Raw genomic sequence first — 27,997 nt, forward strand, 5'->3', positions numbered from 1 at the left:
CTGGATTTGTGAACCACATCTCAGTGGACCCAATAAATGATTATGAATGTTTTAATGGGAGGGTAACCCCTCTCAACTTTTGAATGTGGTGTGGCCCACTCAAGCCATGGATTGACTTAATTTTTAAGCTCGTGGCCTACCATGGGATGGTGCATCTGACTGATGGGGTAGAAGTTCCCATGAGCTCCACCGCTTAGAACTATTTCCATATATATATATATATATATATATATAATAGAATGATCACCCTCACACCCACACTGTCCATTTATATGGTCATCCTTTGGATGGTTTGCATCATTCTTTTAGTGTGATTCTTGTGTTACAGCCAATAATTAAATTATTTTAAAGCATGATTAGCATGGCATATGTACGGTAAACATGTGCATAGTAGTGGCACATTTATTTACGTGTGACTCTTCAAGGGAATTCAAAAGGTCATTTGAACTTGTTAACTTGCAAAGGATTTCATTTACATGTACATTACTCCCATTTCATTTCATTTACATGTATTTATATTCAAACACACTTCAAGTCTTATTTACCTCCATTTATTTCCAATTCCAACCATTTAATTACATTTAATCTCACCCAACTGCCCCCTGTATGAACAGTTCCCATGCTCTCCGTTGTCCTCGAGCTATTGGCGGCCTCTTTAGATGCTATGGGTTATACAAATGCTACTGAGATTTTGAAAATGTCGATATTATTGTGAAAATGCGTTAATGATGTTATCATGATATTATCAAAATCTCAACAGATTAAAAAATACCATGTTTTTATTGTGATAATATTGTGACATGACTCAAAAATTAGCAAAAATATATAATAAGGATTTTTTATATGTAAATATATTTTTATATTTAAAATTTTCTTAATAATTTAAAATAAATATTTTTAAGTATTTTTTATATGGCAAGATTTTCTCAATAATTTCTTGAGAAAGAAAATTAAAGTTTGAAAATCTCTCGAGAAATTGCTAAGAATGACACGTGTCACCATGGATATGATCGTGGTTGTAGAATCCCGTGTGAAAAGAAAACAAGGGTGGACACCTGTAGAATCGAGTGTGGAAAGAAGGCAAGGGCACTGGATACCTGTAGAATCTTAGTGTGAAAAGAAAACGAGGGCACCGGACACTTAATGGATAGGTAGGCGCTGGAAAAGGTCTATATAAAGGGACTTCCCCCAAGCATTCTCCAAAGCATCCTTGGTTTTGAGCATTTTGATTAGGGTTATATTAGCTCGATATGGCTTTGCTTAGCAATGTTATCACGTCCATGCAATGCCCAATTCCATCTCGCTTTGGCCGAACACGTCCCATGCAATACCCAATTCCATCTCGTTTTGGCCGATCATGTCGCATGCCCATTGCTGCATGCATGAACGATGATATGCTTCACCTGATCAGTAGGAATAGATTCCCTCCTGATTTTAAATTTGGCACAGCCACCTCTTCTTTTCAGGTGTAGATTTTACACTTATCTCATATACTTTCTTTTTAAGGTTTCTCCACGCTCATCGTATTCCAGTGTTACAAGGGAGTTTTTTTTTTTTCTTCTTCTTAATTTTGTTTTTGGTAAATATATATGAGGAGGAGAAAATGGACATTTTATCCATGCAGTTAGTTTTTGGGAGACATTAAGTGAGATTTTCATTATAGTCGAATCTGTCGTATTTTTGGAATTTTAAAAATCTACGTGATATGCATGGATATATAGCTTTTTCAATATTGTGGAATTTGCAATATAATGAGATTTTAGCGGCATAATAGATGGCATGGATTTTATTTTCTCCTCTCCATTCATTGTTTCATACGCATGTAGGCTGCTCCCACCTCTTTTTGTCTTAGCCTGCATGAAAATTCTACCAGGGAGCTGTCCAATGAATATCCCATCATGATGACCCTTTAACATTCAATTCATATATACGTTTAGTTGTGCTGCCTTATGTTACAATGTTAGTTCAAATAAGAAGCAGATCTCAAACTCGAGTACGCCATGTAACTTAAATGAAACCGTCTCTTGATACAGAGATCTACTACCTGTTTTACTATATACCAAGCTAAGAATATACAGTTATATTTGTAGATGTGTGCATGCATATCCATCCTAAGATAGATAACTATTTTTATTTTTCCTTGTACCTAATCCAATAGGTGCATTTGCTTTCTATAAACTATCTGGCTAATTGCTAACTCTTTGCTCTTTTTCTTTTTCTTTTTTTAATTTCCTCTAAAAATAAAAATAAAAATAAAAAAATAAAAACTATTAATCATTTCTTCCTATATTTGACAAATAGGATAATCATTTTTGTGTTGTTTTTCTTATGTGGCCCACCCATGAGTAATGCCATGGATCAAGCAATCCAGATCAATCATCATATTCTTATCCAGATCAATCATCATATTCGCAGATAAGGGGCTAGAGATGGGCCACATTATAATCGTTGGTGGTGCAAATCATAATGCTAGTATTCCTTAAATGGTGGAGAATCTAATTGATTGGATACCTGCACATTATCTTAACCCTATATAGATTAATCGCATAACTTTTGGACAATCCAGATGGATAAATGCATTCTGGGAAACCTTAACATAGTTCATCACATTGTGGACATTGGAAAACTCATACTGGAATACGGATATGACATTTCTGAAATTTACTTGTGTATTTTCTACTTCCTAATTAGGTGGAAGGTGCGACAGAAGAAGGCGGTAGAAGCCCAAGTATATGGGATACTTTCTGTGAAGAGCCTGGTACTGATACAATTGCGTTTATTCAAGCTCCAGTTGCAAGATACTGTCCATTTTGCATCAAGAGCTGTGCCATATTGGAACCGACGTTTATGATAGAATATATAGATTGAAAATTCGTTTATAGGTTACAGTAATCATTGTGATTCCATGTAATCTAATTTTTTTTTAATTCTTTTTCCATTTTGATGCCACTATTGTGCAGGCAAAATCCCTGAAGGGGCTGACTGGAGAACCTCAAATGATTCATATCATCTCTATATGGTTTGCTTCCAATAGCTTTCATTTTCATAACATATGGATGAAAACCGTTTCCAACTGCAATTGTTAGATATTTTTCTCTCTCTCTCTTTTTTTTTTTTTTTTACAGAAATCTGTTAAAGGAGTGGTTTAACTATCAAATATGTGTAGTGAAACAGTTCTCAAGAGAACTCATGAACACTTTTTGATACATAATGTGAGCATAAAATCTGAACGGTCCACGTAAAATGCTCACCAAAGAAGGTGTGCAGGTGAGCATGACTCTCTCTCTCTCTCTCTCTCTCTCTATATATATATATATATATATATATATATATATATATATATATATAGAGAGAGAGAGAGAGAGAGAGAGAGAGAGAGAGAGAGAGAGAGAGAGAGAGAGAGAGGGAGCAATTGGCCCCACGCCAATGGCTTGATAAGCTCATCTTATTTGGATATTGGCGTTACACTCATCCAAACTTTGCAGGAGTTTACAACCCAAAGCTGAAAAGATAGAGATTTCAAAACGTGGGAATGAAAAACCTATGAAATTCTCTCAGGAAATGAGGGGAAAAAATATGCAAAATTGTACTAGTTTACAGCCGAAAGCTGAAAAGACAGACAAATTTAGAAATGAAAAAAGCGTATGAGACCCTAAGAAAATGGAAAACTGCAAAATACGAAATTGATTTTGTTATTTAGTTTGGAGCCATGTTTTCTGTTGAAATATTAAAAGGTCAACGTTCACAAGTTGAGCGCTCTCTAGTAACATGGAAATTGTCATTTAGTAAGTTCTTTTACAACAAACTGACATCCACGTCTTTGTAGCAAACCATTGAAAATGTAAATCGATTTCCATGGCCACTCTTTTTTTCTTTTCTCCTTTTTTACTAAAATAAAGGAAAAGAATACATTATCATAGAAATCAATTTCTTTTGTTCGGGTTTTCCACCTTTCCAACTAGTACACATGCATCTTCTTCACAAAAGCAGGTTTGAGTGCACAATGTCATTGAAAACGACATTTCTTGTTTGTTTTATATATGTGAAATGCAGGAAGACATAAAAATAATGAAGAACATGGGTTTCGACTCTTACAGATTTTCCATCTCATGGCCCAGAATATTACCAAGTAAGTCGTACCTGCACTGTTGTTCTGTGTATAGTCCATCATCCACTATTCATTCCTCAAGGATGTAGAGATAGTGGAGCACCTTGCTGTCACATTGAACCACGAGATTTATTTATTTTTGGTATAATATTTTCTTGGCCCCAATCAAACTTTCCAAAGTTTGTATGACATCCAATATATATATATATATATGGAAAAGGTTCTATACGGTCGAGCTCATGGGAACTCCCCATGAGGTCAAGCTGTGTGGGCTCCACCATGATGTATGTCGAACATCAACACCGTGCATTTGATGGGTCCCCTTTAAATTATGGGATACCCCAAAAATCAGCCGTATACTGAACTCCAGTGGGCCATACCATCTAAAATCATGTGAAGACATGCCTAAAATATATAAAATCACTTCGTGGAGCCCACTTAAAACTTGGATGCGTCTGAAACTTGGTCTGACCCCTCATCCAAGTGGGACACACATAATGGATGGGCTGGATTTGTGAACCACATCTCGGTGGGCACAAAAAATGATTATGAATGTTTTAATGAAGGGTAACCTCTCTCAACTTTTGTATGTGGTGTGGCCCACACAAGTCAAGGATTGACTTGCTTTTTAAGCCCTAGTCTTACTATGGAATGGTGCATCTAACTGATGGGGTAGATGTTCGATGTACATGATGATGGGGCCCACACAGCTCGACCTCATGGGGAGTTCCTTCCTATATATATATATATATATATATATATATATATAGAGAGAGAGAGAGAGAGAGAGAGAGAGAGAGAGAGAGAGAGAGAGAGAGAGAGAGAGAGAGAGGAATGGTCAGTCGTGCGCCAGTTCTCACTGGTTATCCTGAGAACCTTTTGGAAACTCATTTCTAGTGATATTAGATCAAAATCTGAACCGTTCCCCTAATTCAACACCCCATAAAACCCCTAGGGCCCAATTTTTAACTAGATCCAAAACTTTGGTGAGCCATGAAGAAAGAGAGGAAAATCAAGGGAATAAATAATTTCCTTTTGCCATGGCCCATCAGAGTTTTGGATCCAGGTAAAAGTTGGGTCTTGAGGGTTTCATAGGGTGATGCATCCCATGAACAGTTCAAATTTGGGGCTTCTATTACTGAAAATGAGTTCTCAAAAAGTTCTCACCGGAAGGCACCAGAACTGATGCGATATATATATATGGGAAAGGGTTCCATGCGGTCGACCTCATGGGAACTTCCCATGAGTTCGAGTTGTGTGGCCCACCATGATGCGTGTCGAACATCTACCCTATCAGTCAGATGCACCATTACATGGTGGGCCTCGGGCTTAAAAATCAAGTCAATCCATGGCTTGTATGGGCCACACCACATACAAAATTTGAGAGGGGTACTTACCCTCCCATTAAAACATTCATAATCATTTCTTGGGCCCACCAAAATGTGGTCCTACACACATCATGGTGGGGCCCACACAGCTTGACCTCATGGTAAGTTTCCATGAGGTTGACCGCATAGAACTATATATATATATATATATATATTATATATATATATATATATATATATATATATATATATATATATATATCTAAAAGGTGGCCCTGCGGGTGAAGATAAGTGTTTGAAAAAACTAGGATCGTGGCATATCCGAAGAGCTTGGACGACTTAAAGGACTCGCCCAATCTACACCTGTGCCCCCACCTACCAATGAGTGGAATATGTTCATTTTTACTTATGTTGCTCTTCAGGCTGTGTATGGGGCCAGGACACCTCTGGCAATGGATGGTGGTTAATAATGCCATATAGAATTTACACTGCACACCATTTATCATCCATCCGCTAAATATTCTTCTTTTGAAAAAAAAAAAAAAAAAGAAGCTGGCGGAGGATGGATGATAAACAAGCATGAAAAACTGTACATGTGGCACAAAATTAATATAGATTAAACTGGCCAAACTATGGAATATCTCAATTTAGGATCGTGACTACTTTACAGTGGGTTCCACAATTCATGAGGTTTAGTTTTAAGGTAATTAACGTGTGCCACTAATGCATTTTCTAAGTGCCTAAGTATCAAACATCATGCCCTACTTGAGTATTATCAAATTACCCCACCCCTTTTATTATTGGAAACTGATATTGATGATTAGATAAATTGGTATTTGTGCAGAAGGAACGAAGGAAGGTGGTATAAATCAGGAGGGCATTAATTATTACAAAAAACTAATAGCGTGTCTACAAGAGAATGGTAAGCACATTTTGATGCAAGGGATTTTGATAAGCTTTTTAATTTCTCTTCTTCATCTTCTTCTTCTTTTGCCATATGGAATGTGGAACATCTGAGCCGTGCTTCGGGTGCACCTCGCCAATTGAAAACCTCACTTACAAGGACGTCATGAACTGTTTGGTTGCAGATGCTTTAGAAATACATGACTACATTATCGCGTAGCTTCAAATTGATCGACTGTGATAAAAATGATCATCAACTTAGACCAGTACTCATCTCATGGGACACTTATCTATTGCTTATTGCTCATGACTATCATCAACCATTTTGATCACATGATTCTAAATATTCAATTAATGGTCAACAAAGTATACAATTAAATGCAAAAAAAAAAAAAAGAAAAAAAGAAAAAAAAAGAAGCCCAATAATGGATCTAGACTGCCCATCATCTAGGTCCCACATCTCATTTTTCATGCCTCTCAAGGATCACTTTTATCTGATGATTCTAGAAAAAATTGGGTGGTCAACAAATCATTTATGGTTAAAAAAAGTCTAAGTATAGATCTGGACTGTTCATATTATGGGCCCCATCTCTCATGAATCACTTTGACCTGAAGATACTAGTCATCTGATCAGTGGGAAAAAAATGGACATTCCAGATCATTTGTGACTAAAATCTGCTTGATTATCGACCTGGACCGCCATGTTATGGGTCCCACCTCTAACCCCTTGCCTCTCTTGGTTTACTTTGATTTAATGACCCTATCCGAATGATCAAAAGCCAATGAAATTTAGGCTCTCAATTGTACCAAGAACTTTAGATTATGGACCATCCAACTGGTGGGTTCCACCTTTTATTTACCTATACTCTCAATAATCGCCTTCATAAGATGCTCCCATATCCCCCTATTGATTGCAAGTAAAATGGATGGCCTAGATCATTTATCAAAATAATGTCTCATTGTTAACTTGGCCATCCATCAAAGGGCAGGCCTCTACTAGCCGGGGCCTCTCAAGAATCACTTTGATCTTAAAAAATTAATGACCAAGTCTCAACTACTTATAACAAGAGCAGGGACAATTTTGCCCATGTAATTAGTTGTATAAAAGATTTGTAAACTTTAGATTTTAAAAGGACAATTAATCGTCTCTTTCTCTTCATCTAGGGAATTTTGTCTTTAAATCTTTTGATACTAGCAATCGATGCAACCCTAAATCTTCTCTTTGCATATAGCCCTCATCCAACCTATTGGATAGGCATTCATCTAGACCCCATGTAACAAAAGGTTCTATAGGGTGCATTCTGATCTTACACACACACACACACACACACACACACACACACACTTGGTAATTCATTAGTTGCACTGGCTCATGTCAAGATGTTAGCCCGGAAAAAAAAAAAAACAATCTAAATTAACTCTAGTAGGCAAAGTAATATTGGAAACAGTGGTCATTGAAAACTCCACCATGGAAACCTTGTTAGGGCATACGCAATGTTTATATGCCATCCACTCATTCACTAGTCAACTCTCAAAGAAATGAAGGGAATATGTTTGTTTGTGTGCGCACACATACATGCTTGTATGGATAATCCATCATATCCACTTCACCTTTGATTTCAAGTGCTTCTATGGAATCAATTTTTGATATAACGGCTCCTCCCAAAGAAAATAGATCCAACCTACTTTACACCGTAAATAGAGAAAAAGAGAGAGTGAATTTCCAGTTTAAAAAAAGGCAAAGAAAAAGAAGAAGAAGAAGAAGAACACACTTTGATTTAAAACGTTACAACCAAATACATTGGGTTGGTTTGGTATAGCAGCTTTTCTTTGAAAATAGAAGTCATTCTATGCTTTAGAATAGTTTCTTCCTCGTAAGAGAAATTGTCAGAAATAGCTTTTGGTGGTGTTACCAAAGGCACCATTATGCTTTTGTCCTAAAGGAGAAGTAGCTGGAAGTACTTTTCTTGGTCGAACAATTAAGAAAGAAATGACCGAGGCTTTTCATTTCAAGAGAACCAATGTAGTAATCCAATAATTATTGGTTAAAGGACAACTGTTTGGTTTTTTCTTTTCTTTTTTTTTTTTCACTTGCAAGAGAACTAATGTAGAAATGTTTGGTTATGGACGTGATAGGTATAGAGCCGTTCGTTACATTATTCCACTGGGATCTTCCCGAGGAGCTAGATGCTATGTATGGAGGATTCTTGAATAAAAATATCATGTATGCACTACTCTCTCTCTCTCTCTCTCTCTCTCTCTCTCTCTCTCTCTCTCTCTCTCTCTCTTTCTCTCTCAATCAGGCATAACGATCTTATGATTGTCTCATTTATTTGCAGAGAGCCTTTCAAAGATTTTGCTGATGTTTGCTTTAAAGAATTTGGGGATAGGGTCAAGCATTGGACCACAATGAACGAGCCAAATATATTTACATGGCTAGGATATGATGTTGGAGAACTGGCACCAGGCAGATGTTCCGACAGAGAAACATGCGATTTTGGTGATTCTGCAACGGAGCCCTATATTGTCGCCCATAACTTAATCCTCTGTCATGCAGCTACAGTGGAATTATACCGGTCCAAATATCAGGTACTACATGTTGGATAAACTATATCCACATCACCATGCTTGATTTGCATAAACCCTCTTTACATTTTGGGCATGAAAATGTAAAATGTAAAGCGGGTCTATGGAAATCTATCAGTATGGGTGTTCGTAAGGCCCACTTCTTATTTTTATTTCCATTGGGTTTTTCTAATTCTCGCTGTGTTGGTGAAGTATTTTAACCTTTGGAGTGCCATTTTCAACACTCATCAATGCATGTGCTGATTGATCGATCCAAGCCATTCAGTAGAGCAACAACCTCTTAGATAGGCCATTGCACAAAACAATATTGTTTAGATGGCATGGAGCATACAAAGCATATAAAATTTTAGATTGGATATTTCGAGCAGCCTTTAGCATTTTTAAACCATCCATCAACCTGAGTTTTGGTGGTGGCCTAATGGATGGCTCAGGTCCATGAGTAGATAGACCAATTAGTGTTGATGAAGGCAGTGAATGTTATCAAACTTCAATAATGTGTAGATTGTGGGGAAGATTAATAAAAGACTGGTAATACAATGAATAAGCCTCACTTATATGGATGCAACTAGGCAGGGTTTGGTGGTGCCAAGTTAGACCCAGGTTAAGTTGGTGGGGCCGAGTTTTTTTTTTCCCTTATCCAAAGAGATTTTAATAATTAAAGGCCTTGAAATGCATTTATTTACTTTCACAGGCAACACAAAAGGGTGAAATTGGAATTACATTGGAGGCCAGCTGGTTCGAACCCTATTCATCTAGTAATCCTGACCAGCAAGCAGTTGAGAGGGCCATGGACTTCAATTACGGATGGTAAACAACCCATCCCATTTCTTAAATTACTTTTTTTGGGGGGAGCAAAAAGCTACTTTAAGGTCCCTTTTTAATGAAAATCCCTAAAAACTAGAAGTTCATGATTGAATAATCTTGTATTTGTTTATTTTTCTTTCAAACTTTGATTTCTTTTCATAAAAGTCAATTCCTGTACTTCTAGAGTCACTTTGATTTGAAGCATAGGCTTTCGAATTAATGTGAATCGAAACCAATGGCCTTAATCAATTAGAAAAAAAAAAAATTGTATCAACAGTGGCATGCCCTTGAATTTGTATTTCTTATTCAAATCCTTAGTAGATTCTTAAATTGCTACATTGTTATGGGGTTGCTTACTTCCACCTTACAAGCCTAAGATTCTTAAATCTCTTTTATTTTTTATTCTTTTTTCTTTTTTAAAATTTTGTTAAGAACTGAGCTTTTCATTCATCTAAAAAGCAATTTACAATGCTAAGCTGGACAATTCGAGCACCCCTCCTCACAAAAAACAGGGGCACCTATCATGTGCTAGACATGTACATACGAGCTAACCCGGCTTCCTAGAGGATTTTTGAGGGCTCCAAGGCCTGATCTATCTAGGACCAACATCCCCCTGATATGCATATGCAGCGGAAGTCTGGACGCGCAGATGAACCTGGACTCCACCTGACCAATACTACCAATGCAGGCCAAGGCATCAGCCGGAGTATTCACTTCCCTCAGGATATGGCGAAACAAGAAGACCCCTTCTCTCCTAAGGCCCTTAGTCCGATTAATCCAATTCTTCCAAACCCAACTTGGATTGGAGCTGCCTGACAGGAGATTAATTACAAAATCTGAATCCGATTCGACCTCCACCCTGCGCAGCCCATGGGCCAAACAAGAAGAAAGCCCGACCTAAACCGCACGCAGCTCCGCTCTGTTACTGGAGCCCTCACCAAAGCCAACTGCAAATGCAAAAATGAGATTCCCTTTGGAGTCTCTACAAATCCTGCCTCCACCTGAGGGGCCCGAGTTGCCCCGGGCCGACCCATCAACATTTAACTTGGCCCAACCTTCCTTCAGCAAACTCCACCTAACCACCTTATATCCAACGTGCTTGCAGTAGCTAACCTCGTCCAGCCATATAACCTTTATCCATCTGTTTATCAAGTTGATCGTTGTAGTACTGGACCTGTATTTACCTCCCATCTTCATGAAGTTCCTGGCTCTCCAAATCTCCCAAAGGATTAGACTAGGGAGCAGCTTGTTAAATAGAGCATTACAACCTCCCAGATCAGCCAACCACCATTGCTTCATCCTGGCTTCCACAGAATGAGCTTCCAAAGGAGGCACCCCAGCTAAGATTCTAAAGTGATCCCAAACCTTGGATGCCAGCCCCCCCATAGATGAATAAATGACACAAGGTTTCGGCCTGAGGACACGAACCAACTAGATCCCTACAGTAAACACAGGAGGATGTCAGGGCCACTCCCTTGGACTGCACTCTCTCGTCCACTGCGATCACACCTTGTAAAAGCCTCCAGACAAAAATAGATACTTTTGGAGGCAGCTTCCCTTGCCAAACCTCTCTGGCCCAACTCCTGCGGGACCCGGCTGGTCTGAACAGACTCTTAGCCGATTTTACCGAAAAAGAACCAAATGGGTCGAGGGGCCAGAAGTAGCTATCCTCCTCACTAGACATTGCATAGCCTCCCTGGAAGATAAAATCGATAATCCACTGTGGAAGAAAGCTAAGAGCAGAAGAAGGAGGAAGGGGGTCCTCTGGACCGAGGAAGTCCTTTACTTTCAGCCCCTGATTGTATCTGGAATTTCCACATCCGGCTGAAGAAGTAGCGGCCCCAAGTTGGTCCAATTATCTTCCCATAAGCTTCTCTCGCTCCTCCCAACTTGCCACTGCACGTTCTCCTCTAGCATGGGAAAAAGGACCTGCACCAACTTCCAGAGAGGAGAAATCCCGGCCGACACTCTGATGCTACCTACAGAGGAGAAATCCTAGGGGTGCTTCGCCTGCATCAACTCTACCCACTGGCCTGAGCCTCCACTGAATTTAGCCGCCCAAGCTAATTTCATCCTAAAGACTCTCATCACATCTTAAAGGGCCCTTATGCCCAGACCACCCTCATTAATCAGCTTGCAGACTTTCCTCCAACTGATCCAATGAAGCTTTTTCCTCCCATCAGCCCAACCCCAAAGAAAATTGGAGAACTTCCTATCCAGATCGGCCAGGACCGAAGCCGGGACCTTTGCTGCAACGATGGTATGAATTAGAATGCCACCCAACACATGTTTAATCAACGTGAGCCTCCTTACCTGCGATAAATGTCTGGCGAACCAGCCATTAATCCTACTTTGAACTTTATCCAGCAAATATTGGACGTGAATTCTCTTGATTTTACCTGCAACAATCGGAACACCTAGGTACTTCAAACCCGACCTGGCCCTAGGGAACCCCAACAAACTCTCAATCCCATAACCCTGCTCTTAGGAGTTTTGTCTAAGAAAAGGAACGAGCTCTTAAGGAGGTTGATCTTCTAACCTGACGAATCTCGGAATCACTTCAGGAAGTCTATTGCAGTTAGGATCAAAGAGCGACTCCCATTGAGGAAGAGCAGTGTGTCGTTCGCAAACATAAGGTGCGAAATAATCGAGCACCCTTGCTTGAGCTAGAACGGCTTGGCCGGACTCCTATCCAACAGGTTTTTAAAGCCTCTACTCAAGGATTCCGCCGTAATAATGAAAAGGCTAGGCGAAATCGGATCACCCTGCCTAAGACCCCTTGAGGATTTAAAGAAACCAGACGCCTCTCCATTCACTATGACAGAAAACCAGCAATTTGACCAACAGTTTTCTACCAACCCGATCCACTTATCACTAAATCTGAATCTGCTCAAGACAAGCTTGAGAAATTTCCAATCAAACCTGTCATAGGCCTTCCCATATCAATCTTCAGGACTAGATTTCCCCCTCTGACCTTGCGCCCCATATCTCTAACCATTTCTTGGGCAACAACTATATTCTCAGAAATGGACCTGCCTCTCGTGAAGGCCCCTTGCTTGGTTGAAATGATTTTAGGTAGAAGGAGATTCAATCTTGGAGAAAATCTTATACACACAGTTACATAGGTTGATCAGCCTGAAGTCGGCAAACGAGGAGATTGCCGATTTTGGGATTAGATAAATAAGGGAGGACGTGAATGCTCTGGGCAAGACACACACACACACACACACACACCCCAAAGAAGTCAACAACCGCTTTGTGCAGATCCTGCCCCAAGACCGGCCAGCAGGAGGTAAAAAAAGCCCCTGAAAACCCATCCGGGCCTGGGGCACCATCCTCTGGGAGCGCCGCTATAGCCTGATGCACCTCTTGAAAAAGCAGAGGGGCTAGAAGACCTTCGTTATCCTATGCTGAAATGAGAGGAGTGATGGCTGACAGAATGGATTGATCAATGGAGGTTTGCTCCTCCCTAAACGAGGCTTCAAAGTACCTTACTGCTTCCTCTTTAATCTCTTGATGGTTCGTAAGGACAGTCCCTCCTCCTGAGATAATAGAGATAATATCTGCTCTTCTGATTCTGTCCTGGACTGAAGTGTGAAAAAACTTTGTGTTCCTATCCCCTTCTTGCAACCAGGAATTCCTAGCCTTTTGCTTCCAGAAGATTTCCTCCATCAATTCCACCTTGGCTAAATTCTACCACACCCTAGCTAGGTCGGCCTCTAGGTCCAGGCCTTGCTAATCCTGCCTTTGCTACTCTAAATCACAGACCTCTGACTTGGTAGATTTGATACTAAGGAATATATTCCCAAATTCCTCCTTGTTCCATCTTTTAAGGGCCCTTTTCACATTTTTCAGCTTCATTTGAACGTTCAACATGGACTAGGGCCAAGACTGACACTCCCAGGCCATCTTAACCACCTGCATAAAAGAATCATGGACCGTCCACATCCTTTGGAACCTACAAGAAGAGGCCACCGAGGAGGAGGGCCTCGGGAACACTAACAAAAGCGGGGAATGGTCGGAGTTTACCCTAGGCAGATGCTCAACTTTGAATCGCCTAAACAGGCTAGCCCACTCCCCGTTGATTAATACCCTATCTAGTCTGGCCCAAGATCTATTATTGCCTCCCTGATTATTGCTCCAGGTGAACCTGTTCCCCGAAAAACCTGCGTCTTGGATTCCCGCATCATCTATCACAACCGCAAATTCCTCCGAGCTTGGGTCCACAGTTCTACGCCTGCTAATCCTGTCAGCCACCTCAAGCACAGCATTAAAGTCACCCCCAATAGCCCACGAGCCTTGCCACGATCTGGACAAGTCATCCAATTCACCCCACAGATACCTCCTAGTTATCCTGCTGCAGCTAGCGTATACAATAGACAACAGGATTGGAAGGGTGCTGACCTGCAATACAATTTTTAGGGAAATCATTTGGTTAGAAATTGATAACTGAGTTACCTCGATCTGATTCTTGAAGAAGACCCAAAATTTTCCCCCCTCTGGACCATTAGAGAAAGACGAGTGAAATCCTAGCTTTAGTCTAATACCCACTCTGCCGTCTTCTCTAGCCATCAGTTCAAGAATTGCCACAATCCATGGGTTGAATTTCTTGATCAATCTACCCGCTGTCCTCATTGTTGGAACATTTCCCAGCCCTCGAGCATTCCAGATTAGGGCCTTATCCATCTATTACACAGCCTGAGTTCATAGCCCTTTTCTTTTATCTCCTTAGCCTACTATACCATTCACAATCCAACGGCTTCACAATGGGTTTCCTTCTCGTATACTTTCTGTTGGATGCTTGGCCTTGAAGCACAGTGTCCATTCTTGCTTGGCTCAAGCTGATTTCTTCATCCAACTCCTCTGCAATTTGGGGTGAGAGGTTCCTATCAGTGATCTCTGATTCTACTACTTGTTAGGCTGTGGTTGGGAAGACCTCCATCTCTAGTCTTCCCTCCCGATTTGATTCTCTGGGACTTTTCAGAATTTCCTGCATCTCAGCTGAAGTATTCTGCTACCTGTCTTCCTCATTGCTGCAATTTGAGACCTGAGCAAAATACGGAGAGAGATCCACTTCCAAGTCCAGATTTCTATTGGCTTCTCTCCCATCTCTCATTGGCGTCTTGGACAAGGGGCTCTTCCTACTCAGTTCTGCTAAGGGCATAGCTGATTTGCCGAGAAAAACATCCTCGCTGCATTCTCGACACGGGGATGTGCCCGCAGATTTCGAAATACCTGGCAATTTATTGGACCAGGTCTCACAATATTTATCCGGCAAAACATGGTCAGGCGTAGGATTGTCGGCTTTGTTTGGGTCCCTGATTTCCTCGATTCCTCCTTCACTAAACTGATGGTCCTGGATAGGTGGGCAATACACCACCAAGCTAAGACCATCACCTTCCCTAGGGGCCAGCAACTCACCTCTGAACGTACCCTCTGCTAGTTCGCGATCAGCCCTGCTGGTATGGATAGGGGAACCAATTTCCCCCATGGTGAGGGCCTAACTTGATGGGGGGCCTTCTACAACACTGTTCCCTCCCATTTTCCTGCAATTCTGATGAATCACTCAGCGATGGGATGAGGAATGGATGAGGTTGGGAGCAATCCGCCATTGCCTCTCATCCAAACTTCTGTCAGGTAGCTTTGTGTGGGTTTCTGCACTGCCCTTACTACAAACAGGTAGCGGGTTAGCAATGCTCCTCTCTTCCACTAACTGATAAACATCTGGAAGGCATGCTGCTATTGTCATAGCCCTCTGCCCAAACCTCCTGGTCACCCACTCTCTAGTAGATTCAGTGGCCTGACCTTGCCTGTTGGAACCTCCCACGCCCATCTGAGGGTCATCTTCCACCTCAGCTCGAATCGGGAATGAGACTTCTCCTACCTTTAGCCTCAAAATCTGTCTGAGGTTGATTCCATGGTGAAATTTTACCTTAATTCTAGCAAACATTTGAAACAACCCTAGACTAGTGACTGAATCTGTCTGGATCACCTTGCCGAAGAAGCTTCCCAGGTCAATGATGACCAACTCTAGCCAGGTGTGCTGTGGAATCCCAAACAGACGAACCCAGCTGCCGTCACTAACCTCCGTTTCTTGAGGAGTCCACGGAAATAGATCCTCCAGGCCCATCTTCAGGTGCAGCTGGCCATCCACTTTAAATTCTTCCAACTCAACTTCCGATTTAACAACTATGAGAAACCTTGTAGTCGAAATCCTCGCTACATCTATTGCTGACGCCACGAATTTTGACTCCCTAATCACATCCATTAGACGAAGAATGGAGATCGAATCATCTGCCACTACATCGATTAAACCCCATTTCAACTGCTGTAACTTGGCAGAGACCGCCCCCCAATCTGCCACTGTGGTAACATCTTCCTCCTTGAGGTAATCAGTCCCCACCCTTACATTCACATGGGGGACCTGGCTCTTTCCCCCATTCAGCAACACACTTGCATAGGAGTTTAGATTTCTTGAACCCCTTTCCTTATGAACATTCACCGACTGCTGATGGCCCTTTTGACCAAAAGCCCTAGGTCTTGCCTCTTTGACCGTAGCAATCCTCCCATCAATCCGCTGACCATCCAGCACACCCATTGCTTCTCTGCCCTCAGCTTCGTACAAGAATCGAATAAATGCATATCCCCTCAGGCGAGCCGAATCAAGAAATGTTGGAACGTAAACATCCACCACCTTCCCATACCTTTCAAAAATAACGAGTAGGTCATCAACCGTGCAGTCGAAAGGAAAATTGCCTACAAACACACTGAAACCCTTTTCTTTTTCTCTGAGTTTCCTCTGCCTGTCATACCTTGCCCTACCCAGAGATCTCCCTCTACTAGTATTCCTTACATGACTAGGGATTCGGGCTTCCTCGAATGCATCCCGCCTTCTGCTCCTAGACGGCACCCCTCTTCTCGCCCTCATCTCCACCTAATGTCTTGGCAAACCATCTTTCCAATGATCAAAGAAGATGACTCTCGAACCATACATAGATTCATTGTATCCTAAAAGCTATTTGCCAAGATTCTTAAATCTATTCAATTTGAAGATTTTGAGTGAAGTCATGCATAAGCATCTCCCATAGCGTTTAATGCTTTATAATGATCCTTCAAATTTTAGAACAAATTTTCAAGCGGACTCATCTAAGAAGGGTTCTATCATTTTGTTTTTTTCTTAAAAAAAAAAAAAAAGTTGATTGATAATTTATAAACTCTTATGAAATTAATTAAGAATTCAACTATTGTCATTCATCATTTACTCAAGTAACTGGATTACAAGAAATCTTGTCATGTTGTTCTTATCTTCAGTTTTGAACTTGTGCTCTAGACCTGCCAACACATCCTTTGTCATCTCTATTAGTGTAAACATGTCCCAGGCTCTATCTTACTTTCACTCTTTGGAGTAGAGTTAATTTATAAGTAGTAATGGTCTTAGAATGATGGACCTATTATGGTCTCCTCACCCTTATAGACTCCAGTATATGCCTTATGCCATCAAAAGTTTACAACGTTGCCTATGTATGTACTTATATTGGTTAAAATCCCTCCACTACCGGTGGTATCCAGCCTTAGTCATAAATCCCATGCATGGCTAATAGATGGACCTCAAGATCTTAACCATTTGATATCCGTTAAGTTCAATAAAACTATTTTTAACATTTTAATCAAAAGATAAATTATTACAATTTTTGAAGAAATTAATATATGAAACCTTGTAAGTGTCAGAGCTTGTTAAAAATGACTTGATGGACAATTCAATCACCAAGTTCTAAGCCACTAATGTATTTTCAGGAGAACAAGTGAATCCCATGTTATAACATGTTGGTCTCAACTGCATCATAATGCATGCACCTAATTACACTTGTATGTTAGTCACAAATGTAACCTCCTAGGGTGAGCCAAATCACATATAATAGGACCTCAAAATCTCCATTCATCAAGTCTAAGGACTAGTCAAAGTTAGAACATGAACAAGTCAATTCAATGCAAGCATCCCAAATTAGAGACTTTACGCGATCCTCCAATGAACCCATCAATATAATGAACACTTACAGTTCCATATGGGTAGTGCAAAGGTACAGGAAACCTAAATGTAGAAAGCGCTCATTCCAACTCATTATTGATTCCTTACCCATAAGGTAACCATTGAAATATGATTATGGGTTGTCCAATCCCACTAAGGTGGACATGGACGTTTAGGGTACCAAGATCCATGATAACACAAACTGCCCTTGGCTAGCTAGTTGCCATTGAGTCCAATATATCTCATCTTTCTTGGGACTAGCCATTGTGTCCGGTCTCATCTTACTTGGTACAAGTAGGGGAATCGGTCTCTGTAACCTAGATAATTATATATAGTTGAAGCCTCTTACACATTAATTACCACATCCATAGGAATACCAAACAATGGTGGTCTCATCTTGAACCATCACCATAGTCATTATTGGATCTTTATGGCAAACAACACCGTCATGGTGTCTTAAAGCCACACATGACTACTATAACCAAGTCACTTGCCTATGAAGTACTCTTTTTCATAAAACGAATGGAGTAAGTTTATCACAGACATCTATGAGAACAGGCCTTTTAACCAACACACCAAACAACATACCTATTTATCCAGAACAGGACATTAGATCGGTGTAATCCTTTTCCATTGACTAAAAATAGTTGTTGATGACTACTATATATGATAGTTTTTAGTTGTCAAAGACTTTTGGACTATGGTCTGTCAATATGATGACCCACGAAATCAAAAGTATTAATCATCTTTGATGTTTTCATCTTTCATGACGGAGGCACCAGTGGCAGGCGACAGCCATTCTCTAGTCATGATAGGGAATCTTATGAGCAAAATAATACTATAGTTAGAAGAAAAAATAGATCGATGTGCTTTTTTGATCTCTTGTCAAACTTCGGCACAGTGATGTTGACTTGAAGTTATTCCTAATATGGATTCTTAGCTAATTATAAATTAAGTGAAGTTCTATCACAATTTATCAAAGTAATTAAATTAAAGAAAGAAAATAAGATCAAAATGTTCAATCTCTTCTTGAAGGTTTAAGATGCTATCCATGATACAACTACACTCTTCAAAAGTTAAGATAATTGTGAGGATTAACTTAATCTAAAGATACATAATAGTCTTAGTTGAAATCTATTAGTTCCACTAATAAGTTGAACTGTAGATTTTATCACATTACCGTTGCATATGGATGTTCTTTTTCTTGATTGCCCCTGGTTGCTTTGGGGCAAGGGAGTTTCTTATTTTAGCAACAACAATCCTATATATTTAGTTTTTAAAGGATTATTAAAGAGAAATACTTATGTTAGAGGTGGAATATGAGTTTTATGCATTGTCTAGTAGCCAATTGACCCTACTTACTAATTTTGTTTTAATACCAAACTTTCCCTGTAAACAATTAATGGTGGGTTGGACACGAATTCGCTACGGATATGCTGTAAATATTTGGAACAGTGGCTTACACATGCAGTGCACATGCTGGTTACTAGTATTATTAGATTTAATTATTATATATCAAGTTGAGTAAAGTAAAGACTCATTTGAATCTACAAATCAAGACGACCTAGTTGGACGTGGAGTTTTTTTTTTTTTTAGCCATGTTTCTAGAAATTGATATCTAAGACATCCCTGATTGATTTACATGAACCTAGTTTCTATTAAAAAGATGAAAATATTATTTGCCAACAAGTCTAACACATGGATTTTGTTCAGGTTCTTGGAGCCAGTAGTGTTTGGAGACTACCCGTTCAGCATGAGGGCTATAGTGAAGGAGAGGCTTCCTACTTTCACAGAGAAAGAGACTAAAATGATAAAGAGCTCCTTTGATTTTATTGGTCTCAATTACTACTATCGATACTATGCTAAGAGCCTTCCAATAAAGTATGATGATGAACCCACGAGCTATTCTCGAGACAACTATGTTGAGCAATGTGGTAAGTTTTTTTTTTTCCTTCTTTTTTGGTAAAGTTGGGGGCACACCATTAGTGTTTGATTAATGAAAAGATCAATCTTAGAAACCCGTAAGGAGGGAGCATATGGGCCAAAAGGCCATTCGAGATTTATACAAACATCTCTCAATAATTAATATCTATTTCCATTTGATAAATGGCTAACTCAAAAGTCAAAAGTGATGAAAAAAAAAATACTCCACAAACCAGCCAAGGAATCACAAATACTATACAAAAATCCCTCAAACTAAGACAGTGTGACAAACAAAGACTCCCCACAAAAACCAATTTTCCCAAAGAAAAAAAAGAACATAAAAGGGAACGGGCATGGACCTCACTATACTTGGAAATATACAAGGCCGATGTTGTCTATAAAAACCTTACCCCTAATTCCCCTCAGCAGGTCGCCTCTTCTCCAAAACATGTCATTAAATCTCGAATGGTTATCCCTTTTAGCAAGAGCCTCCATGATCTTGTCTCTTTCCTGGAACAAATTCTCTACAAAGAGTGTACACTAATCACTTTTCAAAATTAAATCTTCAATTTTAGGCTTTTCATCACATCCTTCCGACAGCGGACACCTAGACCGCCTTCTTCTCTTGGCATACCGGTGCCCTTTCACCCCACCCAATGCCTCTTCTGATAGTCCTCCTATTTTTTTTTTTTTTCCCCAAAAAAGAAGTGTTAAAAAATAGGGATTCCAGGATGCAACATAATTTGGGGGCTGGAACTGCTGCCAAAATGTAGATCAAAATACTTGAAGAGCACATGGTGATCAAGGAGTACCGGTTTTCCCTTGGTCGAGAACATTTTAGATTTCCAACCCATAATTTTAAATGCAATCTTTGGGATTAGGGAATAAAAAATTACCCCAAGAGGCTACCTTTGAATAAGGGGCCTCTAAGTTAAGAAGTGGGCAATCAAGCATGAAAAAAGAGGGTAGTTGATATGTTTTTGTAAAATTTTTTTTCTGATGATTAATTTGTTGGCCAGACATGCTGTTCGTTAATGAAAGAACTGAATGATAGTCTGGAGATTTTACTTACAACCGTCAGACATCCACTTCCTAGTTGAATTGAATGTTTGAATTCATCTGAATTATGCATTGAGATGCTGCCTGACTGTTAAATCACATAAATTTGGATTCTCTTCTCCTCCTGGGGCTGTTTGGGTTGTGGCATTTGGGGCAGGGATCTTTTATTTTGAATGTCGTTCATTTTATTTTTTTAATCAGGGATTAGACAAATCCTTGGATAACTTAAAAAATCCTCAAAATTAGTGACTCTTAAAAGAGAAAATGTTATTTATTTGTAATAAAAGTTTTTCAAATCCATGGATTTATAATTTGATTCCTAAACAACAGACTTTGGAAATTTTCAAATCCAAATCCTATAGAAATTCATGTATTTGACAAATTTATGAATTTACCAAATTTTGTCTTCTTTCCTTGATCTCAAACAATGTCTTGAAGATCTTGACTATATCCTATTTCTAATTTTTGGGCAATCATTTTCTTTCTTTATTTTCAGATAAGAAAGACTGCACACCTATTGGAATTGTGGTATGACAATTTCTATTAATGCATGTATGTATTTAAGCAATGTTTCTAACATGTTTCTTCTAACATGGGCCTTACAAATGTTCTTGGCACAGCAAGAAGGGGTCGTACCACCATCTGTGTATCCGAGAGGAATAAAAGATCTAGTGTTATATGTTAAGAGTCGATTTGGAAATCCAACCATTTACATCACTGAGAATGGTATGTATATGACTTTTAATAGTTTATGTAGTAGGTTGCAGCCATGCAAACCTTTACAGGTTGCAACTAATCAATCTGTTTCATGTGTTGGATATATTATCACAAATGACCTACCAGGAAAAGGAGGCCGCTCCACTAATGACTAATCAGGCAGGCAACACGTTTTTGCTTCTTTTTTTTTCTTCTAAAATGATATTATCTAAGTGCAGATGGTCTGCCTAATTTTTTTAGTTGATCATGTGCGTAATGGGTCCACCCTTATATATTAATTGAAGTCCCACACAGCTGATAACATGTGATAGATTGGCACACGGGCCACATGTAAAGACAATCTTAATGTCTCAGATGTGATAAATTGGCACGTGTTTGAGTTCCGGCTCTTGTCTCACACTACTATAATGTAATTGTGAGCCAGGATCAACCCTAAATATTAGAAATTTGGATCTAATACTGACATCAATCCGTGTACTTTACGGAAGTACGTTCAACGAAAATCCAACAATCATAATAAACAGAATAACCAAACAGTGAAGCCAACAATCACATAACACAAGATATTTTACATGAAAAATCCTTGTCGGAAAAAACCACGATAAAAAGTGGTAGAGATCCACTATAATCAAAACCTTAAAATATACACCACACACCTTTTATTACAAAAGCACTCGATCTCCAATTGTAATGCGCAAGCTTCAAAAAACCCTAGTTCCTTGAGAATATCCATTCTCAAGTGCTTACAAGTATTTACAACCCTTTCACCTCACAAACCCTTCCACTTGGAGAGAAAACACTCTTATTCACAAAACCCTAATTGCGATCGAACTTAAATACTTCGATTTGTGCTAATCTGCATAATCTGATCGATTAGATCGAACGACATATTCAATCAGATGAACCAAACCGACTCACACTTTTTGGTCGAATGAAAAAAATATATATACAAATCTCCACAACGTGCAAACTGAGAATACACCTTTATTTTCATTTGGATAGAAAAAGACACCAATCAAACCAAGACAGGGCCAGAATCTAAGGCATCCTACACAACAATATGTGTAAAGGTGTGTGAGCTAGTAAGGGAGAGAGTGTGTGTGTCATCTTATCTAGGCAATTGACTCTTGACACGGCCAATGAAAAAGTAATAAGTGTGCATGTCAAATGCAAGGCCATAATCAAGACAAAGACTATTACATTAAATTACAGTTTTACCCTTTCTATCATGGGCCAATGGCACTTTCTCATTAGGTGACCACAGGGGTCACATGCCATAACATTTGGTTACCAGGGCAAGTGGCATCCATCCATAGAAGGGGCATAGCACGTGCAATACACATAAAGAAAGATGAAGAAAGCAACCAGGAGAGAAGATTGAAACCTTGTTTGGGTAGAGAAAGTCAGGGCGTAGACTTTCTTGGGGTAGAATATAAGCAGTACGTTGGCTTTTATGCTAAAATCAAAGCCAAACAATAGAACCAACCATATTTTCAAGTTCCTAAAATCCCTTAATTTTAAATAAAATACCTTTCATGTTCTTAAAATATTCAAGGTTCTCCATTGAGTCTAAAAAAGTCCAAGACTGACTTGTATTATACATGTAGAGATTCACGGATTGTGCGTCTTTCATCAAGAGAAATCTGAGTGCATAATCGTCGAATATGGATGACCATCTAAGATTAAAAAAAAATTAATATATACAAACCTACTTACTATTTGCATATGAGAGAGACAGAGAGATGACTTTTGAGCTTTTGATGGACAGGATTGGGGATAAATGTTAGAGAGGGTCGCACGATGGAAGATTCAGTGAGGATCAATTTCCATGCTGCTCATCTCTTGGAACTTCAAGATGCACTCAGGTAATAACCAATACCATTTTTATGGGACTAGTTGAGCACATGTTCGTCTGATTTTACACCATTTATTTGTTGGGCCACCCTACCATGAATGGGTGGTGCATTAAAAAAATTCCACCATTAGACCATCACAGACATCCGTTTTTTAAACCCACAAATGGATGGTTTAAAACAAAACATAGTCAATGGTCGATGTGGAACCCAGTCAATCCCATTCTAACCATAGTGAATTGTAAGATGTTCCTGGTTAGAAGTAGGGCTATCGATTAGGGGTTCAGGCCAATCCAAAAGTGATTAAGCAAACTCCAATTAATTAGGTTGGGTTTGGTTGGATAGTGCCAACATGTTTTGAATTTAGGTTGGTTTTGGGTTGAACAAATCCTGTTCAGGTTACGTTAGGTTAGGAATAATCACCTGCATTTGTCTCAGATTGAGGTTGGGTTGGGCCAGATTGAGCTGGGTTGTGTCAGGTATAGGGAAATTTGGGTTGGGTACCACGTGTTGGAATTTGGTTTGCGTAGGCTTGCAGGTTGGGTTCTCTTGATGCTGGGCCAGTCCGTGGGTTTCAAATTAGGTTTAGGTTAACCCTTAACCCAATCCAACCAGCCTGAGTTGCATCATTATTGGCAATGACTGTGCCAGTCCATGAGTTTCAGGTGTACTCTTCTTCGCGCCAATGTCGGGCTACCATATAAAGACCCAGGGCTAGTCATAGACCAAAAATTTAATCCTGTTTATCAATCAAGTGTGTGTGTGTGTGTGCGCGCACACACACACATGGTACTATGAGGTCAAGATGTGTGGGCCCCACCGTGATGTTTGTCAAACATCAACACTGTGTATTTGATGGGTCCCCTTTATGTTATGGGATATCCCAAAAATCATCCATATACAGAACTCAGGTGGGCCATGCCATCTAAAACCATGTGAAGACATGACTAAAACATATAAAATCAATTGGTGAGGCCCACACGAGTTTTGGATGTGACTAAAACTTGGTCTGACCCCTCATCCAAGTTGGACACACACAATGGATGTACTGGATTTGTGAACCACATCTCGGTGGGCGCAATAAATGATTATGAATGTTTTAGTGGGAGGTAACCCCTCTCAACTGTTGTACATGGTGTGGTCCACACAACCAATGGATTGAATTGATTTTTAAGCCTGTGGACCACCATGTAATGTTTTATCTGGCTGATGGGGTAGATGTATGACACACATCACAGTGGGGCCGCACATCTGGACCTCGTGTGAAGTTCCATGAGGTCGACCTCATAGTACCATTTACCATATATATATATATATATATATATATATATATATATATATATGAGGTCGACCTCATAGTACCATTTACCATATATATAAATCATACTCTGAGTTCGAGGGCCCCACCGTGATGTGTGTCAAACATCAACACCGTGCATTTGATGAGTCCCCTTTAGGTTATGGGATATCTCAAAAATCAATTGTATTGGAACTCAAGTGGGCCATACCATCTAAAACCATGTGAAGACATGCTTAAAACTTATAAAAGTACTTGGTGGGCCCCACCTGAGTTTTAGATGTAGCTGGAACTTAGTTTGATCCCTCATCCAATGGGACACATACAATGGATGGTCTAGATTTGTAAACCAAATCTCGGTGAGCGCAATAAATGATTATGAATGTTTTAATGGGAGGGTAACCCCTCTCAACTGTTGTATATGGTTTGGCCCACCCAAGTTATGGATTGATTTAATTTTTTTTTTCTAACGCTGTAGCCCACCATGGAATGGTGCATTTGAATGATGATATTGATGTTTGACACACATTATGGTTGGACCCAAACAGCTCCACCTGATGCGAAACTCCCCTAAGGTGCACCTAATAGTACCATTTCAGAACTCATCTCCCATGATAGGAGGTAAAATCTGAGCTGTCCACGTGATGAAGCACCCCATGAAATCTTTAGGGCCCAACTTTCACCTTGATTTAAAACTTTAGTGGCTCATAGCAAAAGGAAACAGTTTCCTCACTTGATTTGTTGTTCTCTTTTGCCATGGCCCAGTAAAGTTTTGAATCGGGGTGAAAGTTGGGCCCAAGGGTTTCATGGGGTGCTGCATTACATGAACAGTTTAATTTTCAGTTCTCTTGAGAACTGGTGCACAAGCGAGCATTCCTCTCTCTTTATATATGTGCGTGAAAACTCATCTACCATTTAGTTTTTACAAGCATAGATTATATACTATATATTGGACGAACTGGATGATGTACAAATGTTGGAATAACGGGTCAGGCTTAGAATCTAGCTAACCATAATCGTCTTTGGCCCAGCTCGTTCCTATGTATTTTTGGCTCACCATGAGACGAGTGCAAGCTTTGGCCTAGGTTATATTTTATAGAGATTCCACCAGACAAGGCCTGGCACGTGTATGGCCATTGTTAAAATAGTTATAAATTTCAAGAAACCATAGCGCTTAGATGCAAAGGAATCAAAACATATCAAGAAAATAGAGTTTGGCCTTTGGGTTATTTTAATTTTACTTTATTTTTGTTAAAAATAAATATTTTAATGTAAATACCAGTGAATTGAGGATTTAAATTGGCCTCCTACAACGTCCACCGTAGGATGGATGAGTGGGCCATACCTAGATGGACGAATGGGCCATAGCTCAAAGGACCCACCACTCAAAATGTGGTAATAGGTCTCATGTTAAGTCATTTTGCTCAAACTTGGGAGGCGATATGTTCACTTACACAAGCACAACCTCACTCAAATATACTTTAAGGTACATTCAGGATGCCCTTGGAGTTATGAGATGGTTGGGTTAGCCCATCCCAGCACACACACACACACACACATATAGAGACAAAAATGGGCTATACATCAACTTTTATTCACACTTTGCATATATATATATATATATATATATATATATATATAAAGAGAGAGAGAGAGAGAGAGAGAGAGAGGAATGTGCACCTTTGCACACGTGTCATGGGTATAGAATTTGAGGTCACTGTAGGATTAACTTTCAGCCTATACAAAACTCTAGTGGGCCATAGCAAAGAGAAATGCAAATCAAGGGAGAAAAATGTTTCCTTTTGCCATGGCCCACCAGAGTTTTGTATCAGGCTAAAAGTTGGGCTTGTGAAGTTTTAAGGGGTGCCACATCACGTTAATCATTCAAATTTTGTGCCTTAGATACATGTGCAAAGCTGCGCATGGATGCTCACATAAGAAGGTGTGCAGGTGAGCATTCATCTGTGTGTGTGTGTGTGTGTGTGACCAACCATGTCCGAACAAACAAACAAAAATCTGGCTTGTTTAATTTTGCTTTACCAAAACACAACTACAACCCAGCCCACATGGAAAATGGGTTGACCCAAACATTGACTTTTTTGGGTGGGTTTGGATCAAGTTGATTGGTTCAATCAAGTTTTGTTGCTTTACTTGGTAGGCGGACAATTGGACTATCTTTCAACATAAAATTACATTCATGATCCCATCATGAAATCTTTTTCTAAAGAACCTTCAATGGAGAGTGTAATAGATTGTTAGTGCTGTACCCAAGTCGAGTGAGCTTGGTCAGCTCGCTTGACTTGACTTGGAAAAGCTTAACTCACCTCGGCTTGAAACTTGATTCAGACCAAGTCAAGCTGGTTTTTGGAGCTCAAAAAATTTTGAGCCGAGTTTAAGCTTGCCTGTGCTTAACTCGACTCGGCTCAAACCCCAACTTCAATCGACTTAGATCGAATCGGCTAGGCGACCTGATTATTTTGATCTTAATGTTGCTCACCCAGTGTTTGATAAAATGACTCAGCGAAGTGTTGTTTCTCGAACTGCCCTCATATTAGGGTATTCTTGAAATGAGCATCAAATGAAAGATTGAAGAAACAAATCACCACACAAAAAGGAAAGAAAATAACTATACATTGTAGAACTGCCCTCACATCTTAATCTTAATGTTGTTCATCGAGTGTTCGATGAAATGCTTGTAAAGTGTTGTTACTACTTTGCATTCAAAGTGTGAGAGATTAAAGATGCATTTTATGTATGTGAGAAAATGTCACAAAGGCTCGAGCTAGCCTGAGCTACTGACTGAACTGAGCCAAGTTGGCTAGTCAGGATTAAGGACTAAGCCGAGTTCAAGCTAGGGTTGGCTGCTGGTCGAGCCCTTCCAAGCCGAGCTCAACTTGGTTCGACTCATGTACAGCTCTATCGATTGTTATCCATTTGGCTTGTGATTCTAGTTACATCCAAATGTACCCTTGTAGCTGTGTAATAATGGTAATGTGTGTATATGGCAGGAAGGGAGCTAATGTGAAGGGATACTTCGTGTGGTCATTGATGGACAACTTTGAGTGGGCATCAGGATATAAAGTTAACTATGGCATTTGTAGCATTGATCGCACCAAGCCTTCACTTGACCGAATCCCTAAGAAATCGGCTGATTGGTTTGCTAAATTCCTTTCCAAAAAGTCCTTAGAATGAGCAAATTCCTTCCCACTTGAAATGGATAATTAGAGGGTCTGCACTAAAATATCTCTTGTACTATTGAGTGCTTTATTCCTATGATGTATGGCCTCATTAATTAGTAATTTGAGAAGTAAGACTTGTTCGTTTTCTAATTTTTCAATTTTATCTATAATACTGCTAGTACATTTTTATAATAAGAAACTTTCCATTGCAAGA

At 39.6% G+C, this 27,997-nt stretch overlaps 1 protein-coding gene across 1 annotated transcript; it reads left to right on the plus strand.

Moving 5' to 3' along the window:
- Positions 1–1,215: 1,215 nt before the first annotated feature.
- On the plus strand, positions 1,216–27,933 carry LOC131239969 (beta-glucosidase 24-like). Its single transcript, XM_058237943.1, has 13 exons — positions 1,216–1,466; positions 2,692–2,758; positions 2,961–3,019; positions 4,054–4,129; positions 6,281–6,358; positions 8,476–8,563; positions 8,679–8,928; positions 9,617–9,732; positions 19,469–19,689; positions 21,234–21,265; positions 21,358–21,463; positions 23,223–23,319; positions 27,613–27,933. Exons 1-13 carry the CDS (start codon positions 1,251–1,253, stop codon positions 27,794–27,796), a joined length of 1,590 nt encoding a protein of 529 aa, XP_058093926.1. The 5' UTR covers positions 1,216–1,250; the 3' UTR covers positions 27,797–27,933.
- The last annotated feature ends 64 nt before the right edge of the window (positions 27,934–27,997 follow it).

This window comes from Magnolia sinica, chromosome 3 (assembly GCF_029962835.1).
Source record: "Magnolia sinica isolate HGM2019 chromosome 3, MsV1, whole genome shotgun sequence".
Classification (NCBI taxonomy): Eukaryota; Viridiplantae; Streptophyta; class Magnoliopsida; order Magnoliales; family Magnoliaceae; genus Magnolia; species Magnolia sinica.